Source organism: Semicossyphus pulcher, unplaced genomic scaffold (genome assembly GCF_022749685.1).
Source record: "Semicossyphus pulcher isolate SPU_LCO1_2020_fin unplaced genomic scaffold, fSemPul1.0.p SCAF_4, whole genome shotgun sequence".
In the NCBI taxonomy this organism is placed as follows: Eukaryota; Metazoa; Chordata; class Actinopteri; order Labriformes; family Labridae; genus Semicossyphus; species Semicossyphus pulcher.
Window position 1 is genome coordinate 22,175,608 of NW_027211715.1, and position 11,148 is coordinate 22,186,755.

An 11,148-nucleotide genomic window follows, 5' to 3' on the forward strand; every position below is an offset into this window, starting at 1 on the left:
CAACCGCTCCAATTGGGTTTCGTCCATCTCCAGGGAATGTCTCCTTAACATGGAACATTTCCATTCTTGTGTCACAGATGCTGCCAATGAAACGCATCTTTAAATCATAAATCCAAACCTGTTTACTGTGACACCTGTTGTTGTAACGATAGCACATGTTTACACATGTTTCTCGACACTGATCTCACCAGCTGCAGCGCCAGCATCCACCACCCAAGCCTCCAGCCAGTCTCTCCACACTCATAATGAACACCCCCAACAACAAAACGGCCCCCTTCCCCCTGCACACATCTCCTTACATGTGGAGGAGAGGAGTGGAGAAGGGGAGAGGAGGAGAGGTGGAGAGATGGAGAGGTGGCGCTCGGCGGGGGGCGTGCGGGGGTGAGGTTGAGCCGTTAGAGGCAGTAGAGTGACGACCTTAACCCTCTCTCTCTCTCTCTGTTTCTCTTTCTCCCTCCTCCCCCCACCCCAAAATTTCAAATGTAGGGTGTCCCAGCCCTTGCTTGACCGCTGTGTGCCAGACTATACCACTTTCACCACTGTGGGGGACTGGCTGGACGCCATCAAGATGAGCCGCTACCGTGACAACTTCGTCAACGCCGGATTTGCTTCCTTTGACCTGGTGGCCCAGATGACAGCAGAGTGAGTGGAGAGGGAGTGTGTTCGGCTAATCAGGCCTGAAGTGATTGACTGGGCTGAGTTTGAGAGTCAGATTAGCGTTATGAAGATTGACCTTCAGGGAATAAAAGTAGTGGTGTGGCTAAATTAAATGTGAGAAGATGAGGCTCAGATAACAAATTAAGGAGAAACACATTTTTTTTGACTAAATTGGTACATTTAGCTGACATTTCAAAGATACATGTGTTGTCTTCAGAGGTGTAAAAAGCACTGAAAAATTACAACTCATGTAGAGGTACTGTTACTGAAATAGTTCTCAAGTACTTGTGTACAAAATGACTCAAGTAAGAGAAAAAGTAGATCACTTAAAAGGTTCTTAAAGTAAATGTTACGAAGTTACTTTCCCATCCCGCTGATTTTTATAATAAACACATGTTGCCATGGTTACCTTACACATAAAATTAAATGTAACTTTGTTATTTTCAAACCTGGGCCCTATGCTTTTGGTGTCTAAAAGAATAGAGATGGACATTTTGTTAAAGAGTAAGATCCTTTGTTTAACCAGAAACAGCTCTCTTAATAGCCACCAGACTCCATTGACAAAAACGCTAATTTTACCTCGCTGAACACGGGAGTTGCTCATGGTCTACCGCTGTCTCAATCGGTTAGTTTGTGTGTGTTATTTTGTGCTGTTACAAAGGGTTACTTTTTGTTACAAACTAACACGTGTCACGACGTGTAACGAGGCAGCAGCATACCAGCAAGTCCCGTGTTCTGTGACCTAAAATGACTGTTTTGTTAATGGAGTCTGGTGGCTTTGAAGAGAGCGATCTAAGGGCTGTTTCTGGTTAAACAAAAAACTTCCTTCAGTCTGTGTCAAAGATGGTGTTTCCTCTGAAGTCTCTTCTGTCCCATTTATGATTCACTAACGTTAAGCGTCGGGTAGTTACAGCCCAGCTCTCCTTCTTTGCTTCGGACTCAGTAAAAATCCACCGGCACCGCTGTTTTGATGCGATGCATGACACTTTGATCTGATTGGCCTGTTTTTGATGCGGTGCATTTGATTGCATATTCAAATGTAGCGAACGACTTAACTTCATTTAGTTACTGGCAACAAAGTGGGCGATTTTGCACTTTCGCAACAAAATACAAAACAGAAAACCCCTCATGCAATTTGGTGTGTAATTGACCAATCAGGATCGGTTTGCTTTAAAATAAGGAGGATTATGTAATCAGGAGGGGACTACTAACAATCACCCGCGTCAGCATCGACCCAATCGCTTACGCAGGCAACAAGCCCACAATATTTTGTCCCAATTTTCAGCACGCACTTATAGCAGCGTCCGCGCCTCTGATCTCCAGCTGACCTTGACCGCTCACCCACCTTCTGCCGTGTTTACAAACAGGAAATGATGCAATGGAAATCATGGAAATTGGACGCTAGCGATGATCAAATAAATGAATTAGGATTATAATGATAAATAAATTATCCTCATTAGCTGCATAATAGGCAATGGAGGTGGGGGTAATTTGTTTCAATTTGGCCAGGCTGACAGGTGTGGTGTACTGTGGCTCTCTGTTGCCCTTAATGGCCAGTAATTCCTCTAATGGTGCCCATTTATTATCATTTCATCCTCCATCGCTGCACTGATGGGGACGGCGAAATATGAAAAAACAGAAAAACACCATTTATTTGTGTGAAATTGCGGTGATGCACCCTGATTTAGCTTTGGAGAGGATGGATGCGCCGTGTGGTTTTGTGTGCTGCCATGCACGTAATGTGTGTGTGCACACTTTTCTACCACAATAGATGGGGCCGCAAAGTCATTGAGACAAGCAGAGTGTATGCCGTCTGTGTGTAATATTAGATTATCCACTGTTTGTGTGTGTGTGTGTGTGACTAAATGGAGAGGACGCAGACTGTTGCAGAGCCCCAACAGCCAGCTAATCACCGCCGCAGACGCTGCGCGCTCGCTCTCTTAAGGCGATCAACTAGGGACATGAAACAAGGAGTGAAAAAGAGAGGGTTCATGTGACATTATTGTGGTGTTAAACCAACACGGCCTTGACAATTAGATTATGCCGTTTGACTTATGGCAGCCAAAAGCAGGTGCATTCTCCCAGGCCTTTTAAAGGATGTAGTGATGTATGTCAACATTTTCCCACTGCACTCTCACACTCAGGTTAAAGTCCTTTACATACTCGTGAAATCACACTGTAGCTTGTGTTAGCCCTCGGCTAAAAGACTAATTTACACTCTCTCTAGTCTTATTTGCTGTAGTTTTTCTTGGATGTCTTTAAGCATGGAGGAATGTTGTGCAACAGCGTTGAGTTAAAGCTGATTTCACAGAGCAGTTCTAAGCATGAATGACAGGCTCCCAACTGAGTAATCGGTCTAGTATCTTACAGAAAGAAAGATTTTCTGCTTCCCTGTTTCTAGAGCTAAGTGGCAGGCGGGTTGTGTGAAGTGTGCCAGCTGCCGAACAGTAGCAGAGTGTCCTCTTTAAACATTAACTATCACATTACGGCCCTGTGACTCCCCTCTTCTTGTCCACCTGCCGGGCAACAAAGTATTTTGCATTAGGACCACGAGCGCAGGATGAGAGACCGCATTTTATGGGTGACTGCCATGTTGATTCTCCGTTCCCACCTGTCAGAGTGTGTGTTTACCTATGGGTAAAAGTTAAATTTGCACTTTAACTTGCATGTGATGTTTGTCTACTTTATTTTATAACTGAGCCACCTGTCTCTTCCTCTCTTTTCCCTCCACAGGGACTTGCTGCGGATAGGGGTGACGTTGGCCGGCCATCAGAAGAAGATTCTTGGTAGCATTCAGGACATGAGACTACAGATGAACCAAACACTTCCTGTCCAGGTGTGAGCGGCTGGACACACACATCGATGCAGTCGAAGAAGGACAAGCAGACAGGAATAGGGGGAGAGGAACTGTGCCAGAGAGAGCCATTGGAAAACCCTAGCTGCCTGACCCAACTCTGCCAATTAGACGCTATGAAACTGGCTTGCAGTGCCTCTGACTTTAGTTTTCTTTATGCCACTACCACTTCCATTTCCTGTTCCTGCTTTTTTTTTTGTTATTCATCATTGTTTCTTTTACCATCCAATCAGATTTAGTGTGTTTTTGAAGGAGGAAGAGGAGTTGAACCCCCTTATATCCCATGCGTGCCTCACCAGCTCTGGTGCGGGTTGACGTTTGCATGCATGTGTGTTTTAGTGAGGTTGGCCTTAGCCCTGTAACTGAAGTGTCACACTCTGATCCTCGTGCAAGAGTCCCTCCCCTTCACCTCTCAGCCCAGCTTTGATGGACAAAGTAAAGACCCTGGTGTGGAAAAAAGTGGACAAACATAAAAACCAGAGGACCCGCAGGAGAGAGAGGACAGTTCTTCCCCTGATAGACGTTGTTTTACTGTGCACACACGCGTGTCGTTCTCCATCTTCATATTGAAGGTGTTTTATCTACGAGGGCACTTGCTGGAGAAGGGTGAGGTGTTGGAAGAGGAAAAATGATTGGCTGAGGTCAAAGGTCAAGAGGATGACTGAGGTCAGGAAGGTCAAAGGAGGCAAAGGGCAGCCACATTTTTTGGACGCTTGTTATGGCAGCCGAACAGGTCGCCAGACCTCTTCACCCTGACCTGAAGTGACTCAGGATCGTTCCTCGGCTCGGGATCACCTGCTCATCCACTGTGTTTCTACAAAATGTTTTATTTTTGTTCGTCCACGCAGCATTTTTTTTCTCCTTCCGTTTTTTGGCTTCGTTACACATTTTTTCTGGGAGATTTTGCGGTTTGAAAAAAAGGCCGGTCAAACCTGAGAACCCCCACTGGACGCTTTGTGTGATTAAGTGGAGACTGTGGCAACACTATAGAAAGACCACTTGGCCTTTTTTGTGTGTGTTTTTTTGTACGTGTGTGTGCGCATGTGTGAGTGTATGTGTGGATTAAGTGTGCTTGGATGTGCGGGTGTTGCACACGAGTATACTGTACAATATGGCTTCCGCTATTTGCCACCGTGGAGAATTAACGCATGAACTGAACCGTGACAAGGAGCAAATATATCTGAAACAATTACGCTATATTCTGTGGACAACTGTTAAACCTTCTTTTTTTATTGAATCCAAAAAAGAACTGAGGACGTACATATATATATAAAATGATATATATATGCATCATGCTGAAACAGAGAACGGACACCTTACTTTCTACTTACTATTATCTGGATTTAGAATTAATCAAATTCTTCTTTTAATTTCTTGACATCCTGCCCTATGTATTTATTTGTACCTCGCCCGCCAACCCCCCAACTCCCCCGCCCCACACACCCAGATGGACTGTAGGCCATTTGGAACAGAGGACTTGGAACAATCACAGGGAGGAGAAACTCCCCGAAGAATTGATGATTATTAAACAGAAGAAATTGCATATAAATTGGATATTGTATTTTTGTTGTTGTTCTAAACAGCCTGTACATGTTTTGTAACAAAAATACGATAAATAACAAAAGAAAAAAAAGGTGTTTTGACAAAAAAATGGAAGTGCTGTTGTGAAATGATTCAGAGTGAAGTTAACAGAAGGGGGGGGGAGGTCAGGAGAACACCCATGGTTAGAGTACTGGTATTAATGTGTCGCCCTTTTTTGCTCTCCGTCCACTGTTGTGCGAGTGTCTGTGTAGGTGTGATCAAGTTTGTGTGTGCGCCGCCTGACATGGCTATTAAGCTTCCCGAATCCACTCTCATCCTCAGCATACAGAGCGTTTGTGAAGCACCGAGCTGTTACTAATCGTCTTCCAGGCACATTGTTTTTAACTTCCTGCAAACCAATCAAAAGCGTCTCTGTGGTTTGCCTGTTTATTTAGCAGCACCTCTGAAAATGGGACGCTTCCATTTCATACAGTGTAGGACTGATAAGAAGCTGGAAGGCCCGTCGATGAAGCAGCCTACCTGCAAATCACTTCAATCACTATGTGCGGTGTGCCTCCCTCATCAGAGAATCCAGCGCCATCAGAAAGGAAAGCTATTGGTCTCTTTCTGTCAGGTCGATTAATGCAGCAGCCAATCTGGCATCGCCAGGATACGCGCGTGCAGCGCGCTGACCTATCATTATCTCTCTTCATTTCCTGTCTGGCCTGCAATCATCCTGTCTCAGCTCGGGCTGCTGCATGATTAGTACAGTGCGGGATCAACAGCCTGGGCACGCAGACAGACAGACAAAATCTGCAGCCCCCCCCCTCCCGCCCCGCCTCCTGCCCCATGCTAAATGATAGCAGCTGCATCACAGAGACTCCTCTCAGAGGGGGGTTTGAAGGTGGAGGATTAAGGCATGGGTGTCCATTAGTTTGAGCTGATCAATGCAATATGTGAATATTATTAGTTAGGTGTGTAATGATAGCGTGCTGTTAGTGGCCATGCAGTGTGTCTTCCCATATTACTTTTGTCAGCCTCTCTTAAGTCCCTTCAGAAGTCATGGAGGATATTATGCAAAACTACAACGTGTTTCCCATTTGATATCGTTTCATCTCATCCCACATACAGACGTTTTCACTCCTGCTCGTACCCTCCGCAAAGGGCTTACTAACCTGGACCAGTTGGAGGACACAATGAAGTAGTAATTTAACTGTTGTGTGCTCAAACTCTGCAGGAAATAAGCCTTGTGTATCTTTATCGCTCTCTTTTAAGTGTCAGTTCACATTTCTCATACCATAGTGGCGATCAGATGCGCCAGCTTGATGTATCATGATGCTGAGAAAGTGCTGAAAGTGCCTGTTAAATGAGCAAACATTCTTCCTTTATCCTTCTGCACAATTGGTTTGTTTTCCTCCGAAGCAAAGCAGCATTTCGATCAGAAAAAACAGTGACGGAGTCGACTGAATTAATGCAATCAGAAGCTCACCAAAGTCTCTGAGGAATATTTACCTACACTCAGCGCAATCATCTAAAGTAAGCCCCACTGCTGCAAGGACGCATGTGACACCTAAAGAGACACAGTTGATGAGCGTAAAAATAGAGAAGGGGGGTGGGGGCTAAACACAATCAGATGGCAGACATTCCCACTCATGAAAAATGGCAGTGCTTTGGAGCTTGCATGAACTATTGATGAGGTGCACATGGCGCGCCGGGGTCTGGAGTTGTGTTCACCAAAGTCAACCAGGCGTGAGTGATGAGCTCGCCTGGCACTGTTGCACATTTTAAAACGATTAAACTGCCACCACATCGACTGCAAACTATTTATCTCTAAGCGGATTTTTTTTTTTTCTTCACACGCGCACGGGAGCGTTTGAATGTCGACGTTCGCGGCGACGCAAAAAAGGAACGCACCCTCTTGTGTTTCCGCTCATCCTTCTGAGTGCACATCGCTGAAATTAAGTCGGACTGTTGTGTTTGTGTGTGCGTGCGAGAGAGTGTGTGAAAGAAAAGGATTGCCATTTTATACAGAAATACTTTGATCAGCGGAGTTTAGGCTTTTGTCAGATGTGGTTCTCTCTATGTGTGCCAATAAGATTCAGACTATCCCAACATTCCCTATTTTACATCCTCCACAGATCATAAAGCAAACACCCCCCCTCCCCTCCCCCTAACCCTCCTTTACTTACAACCCTCTAACTTTCTTTTTTCAGTTGTCTGTTTTTAATAAATATATACAGTTCTGTCTTTTCTTCAGTCTCCTAACAAGCTCACTCCACACATGTCTTTTTGGTCACTTTTGAAAAGCCCCTCTTCATGCAAAGGACGTTTGAGAGAGTACTGTACATGTATAGTGAACGGGGAGGGGGGCGGAGTCAAGCTGAGAAATGCAATTGTTAATTCCTCTTTGAAAAGCATTAAGATGTATTTAATGGTGCAGACATACACAACAAATTACTAAAAAATGATGATGCATTCTTGTAGAAATATTTTTAAAAGACCCTTTTGCAATTAAATTATTTAAGAAATGTGACCTGATGTCCTGACTGAGTCCTTATGTTGTGTTTCCAATCCAGGTACGGATGCCAGCTCGTAATTGCACACACGAGTAGCTGCCCAAGACAAACACATTCAATTTCTCTCTTATCATTTATGGCCATCTCCTGCTTTTATAATCATTACCCGCAGTAATAAAAATAACATTTCTAGCAGCACCAGCGCCTCAATCTGCCTCAGATAAACACACCATTCTGCCAGATTTAAGTCTGCATGTTTCTATTCATGTCCTCGGCGCACCCGTAAACAGGATTCGTTCATTTTTCATCCGCAGCTCTCAGATTTGATGTTTGTGTTTCAGACAGGTTGAAGTTGCATTATTCCCCTCGCTTTGGAAAAAGCCCGAGGACATTCAGAGTAACACTGTCTGTAAAAAAAAAGAAAAAGGTATTTTTTTTGTAATGCTTTTATCTTTATAGCTACAGGCACCTGATGAATGGATATTGATCCTTGGGAGAAGGTACCCAGAGTTCATCTATTTCTAATGCTCCTTCTGTTGCCAAGTTCTTTGCCATTATTGAGGTTGTTGCGAGTTAAACGCCACCGTTCTAAAGCAGTTTTGACAAATTTACCTGTTAAAAACCAAAAACGCTGCAGCATTGTCACGATACAACTGAATTTCTCAAAAGTAACCATCAAAAAGAGGTTGACTTTGGGGCTTAGCTCAGCGGCTAAATCGGCGGCTCATGTACAGAGGCTACAGTCCTCTATAGCTGTTTTCCCACTGGTCAAAAAACCCGCTAATACCCGGCTTTTTTGCCTAATGGGAAAGGCTACAATCAGATTCAGACCCGGGTCAAATGACTCTGCATTAGACTTGGGAACACAAAACCGACACACTAATCTCCGCCCCCTTTCTGGCGTGATGCTATGCTCCATCGGTAACTTCTGCGACTCCTTGTCATCTCAGCTACAAATTTTACCCGTCTCCCTCCGAGCAGCGATCGAACATTGTTCCAAATAAATACCTAACCACCGTAACATCTTCACTGTTTACTAACCCTGTCTCTGGCACATTTATGACGTCAGACGGTGACGCAGCAGAAAAGAGACCGACAGGAGGATACAGGGAACAGAGACAATCAGCAGCTATAAGCGGGTCTTCCCGGGTCTGAAAAACCCTGTGGGAAAGGGGTATATGAGGCGGCCCCGGGTTCGACTCCAACCCTCGGCCCTCTGCAACGCGCCATCTACATCGTCTCTTCTCCTGTTTCCGAGACGATTCACTCTCCTCTCTATCAGTAAAGGCAAAAAAATAAGTCAAAAGGACTTGATCATAGCGAGACAGGCAGCCACAATCAAACATAAAAATTCTGCAATCCTCAGTAGAACTGTGTCACGACCATGCAACACTAAAGCCCCCATATTGTCTTTCAAGCTCGCTAATTTATATGAGCTCCACTCATCTCTGCAGGCGTCGAGCCAACAGTCTTGTTTTCCAGCAAAAAAAAAAGGGGGAAAGATGCTCAGATCATAGATTCTACCTCATCCTCCCCTCTGCTTGTCCCCTGGCTCGCCTCTTCTCCCTCTCCCTGTCCAATTAAACGCAGAGCCGTGCATCGGGTGGTCTCGGTGTCTGCGTGGAGCAGATATTTTCGAAACGCTCCCCCCATAGATGTGCTCGAAAAAGTTGCAAGTGAGAATTACGTTGGTTCTTTTTTGTGTTGCAGCAGACAGAATAAATTTGGTCTTAGATCTCCGAGATTTACAGCTTCTGCTCGTCTTTTGTTGTCAGATGATGGAGTCGCTGGACGTGTATCCAAGGTCCTGCAACATCTTACAAAAAATATATTCTGTATTTTTCTTCTGTCTTTCTGACTTTAGCAGAGGAAACTCCATATCAAGGACCATATCATAGGTACTGAGGTGTTTTGACTGGCCCAGATATCTGCTGCTCCTTCAGAGCTCGGATCTGTAGTGTAATCTGTCAGGTTGAAGTAAATATGGAGCCGTGCCAAGATGAACTAGAGCACTGCATACTTTCCTACGGCTGTTGACACTGTGTCACATTACTCCAAGCTGGAGAATATTGATTGTTTGCAGACGTGTTTCATCAAAATATGTCATACAATGCCAGAGAGAATTATTGAGACGTCAATTAAGATCAATTTCTTATCCCCACTCAGTCAGTGAGGCGGCATTAGCATAAATATCGCTACGTATTAGCGTGTCTTAGCCACATGTCGGTCAGGGCCGGGATCAATGCGAAACATGATCACACAGCAGAGGAAGAAAGAAGAAATGCGCTCCCTTACACCCTCCTCACCCACTCCCTCCTCGTTTCCAAAGCCAAACTGTATCTCCCTTTATTCTCTCTTATTCCCTGCAGACTATCCCTCACTCCCCCCCTCCTCCTCTCTCTCTCAAGCTCCCCACTAACACCCCCACACCCGTCCTCTGTCTACTTTTTCATCCTCTCCCATCTCCTCTGCCATAATCCCTCTCTTTCACTTTAGCTTGGCACAGCTAATTGGTCACGTCTGTACTGTGACATGGGGACCTGACATAATTGCAGGACAAATAGTGAGGCATTTAGCTTCGGACCTGTCTCAGCTAAGCTGTACACAGACACCAGTCGACTGGAAAGCCTAATTACCACTCCAGCCCCACTACTTGCTAATTGGCAAATACTTTCAACAAAGGAGTATGTGTGTGCCTGCGTTCATCTGTGTGTGCACATTTGTTTCCTTGCCTGAGTTAAAGGTTCTGCGGAGAACACACATGGACGCATGATGCAGAGAAGTTTGACGACAAGTTTTTCAGAACGTGTCATTAATTTGCCTTAAATTGCATTTCCAGAGCTCATGTGTGGAGCGTCTGTCTCAGCGTGTCACAAATCACATCTCTTCTTGCTACTGTATTATTTTGCTGTCTGTCTAATGCTAATTAAATGTAATGTTTGATTAGCTTAGCTCGGGCCAGGCGCTCTCCACACACCAGGCTTTTTTCTCTCTCTTTTCAAACCAGTCTTTAACACCCACACACCATCTCTCCAACACAGGCACTTAGTTACAGATCGGATTAAACCGTTTTTTTCATCCCAGGGTTACTTTAACAATTCATTAATTTTTATTAATTAGGTTTTGGCATCTTTCTCCATTTATTGGTCTCTAAGCCAGCAATGAATATAATTAATGGACTTAAAAGTTGAGAAATAAATCTAAAAAGTTTTTTTTTTTGGTAAGCACTTTCTACATAGTCATCATAGTTGTGTTCGGTGTACACAGCACCGTAATGCAAGAACGTTAGTGGGCCCATTTACTGCAGAGTGGCAACGAAATGTAACAGACCGCTTTATAACACTGGACACAGTTTATGGAGTTAATTGTATCGAGTACATTTTAAACTGTTGGAGCTTTTTAACATACATGCTGCGTTTTTTACTTTATTGTGTTTTTAAATTGGCCTCTGACCCCGGTCTGATGATGATATAGCTCCTGGGACACTTGTGATCATGCAGGGGTAAACAGGATAAACAACTTCCAGTCAAGACTTCCTGTTTCGCGTGCTACATTGTTTACAGATAAATAGCCAATTTTTCTCATGATTGACTTTAATTA

General features: G+C 44.4%; 1 protein-coding gene across 8 annotated transcripts in view; it reads left to right on the forward strand.

Moving 5' to 3' along the window:
• Nucleotides 1–7,551, forward strand: part of LOC138607414 (ephrin type-B receptor 3-like) — a 58,872-nt gene extending 51,321 nt beyond the window's left edge. For 6 of the 8 annotated variants that reach the window (XM_069680005.1, XM_069680008.1, XM_069680007.1 and 3 more), the window contains exons 15-16: nt 487–642; nt 3,391–7,551. In XM_069680005.1, the coding sequence (XP_069536106.1) occupies nt 487–642; nt 3,391–3,499 (265 nt within the window). In that variant the 3' untranslated portion in view covers nt 3,500–7,551. The remainder of the gene's footprint in view (nt 1–486; nt 643–3,390) is intronic. The other 2 variants (XM_069680010.1, XM_069680011.1) reach the window with 1 other exon arrangement.
• The last annotated feature ends 3,597 nt before the right edge of the window (nt 7,552–11,148 follow it).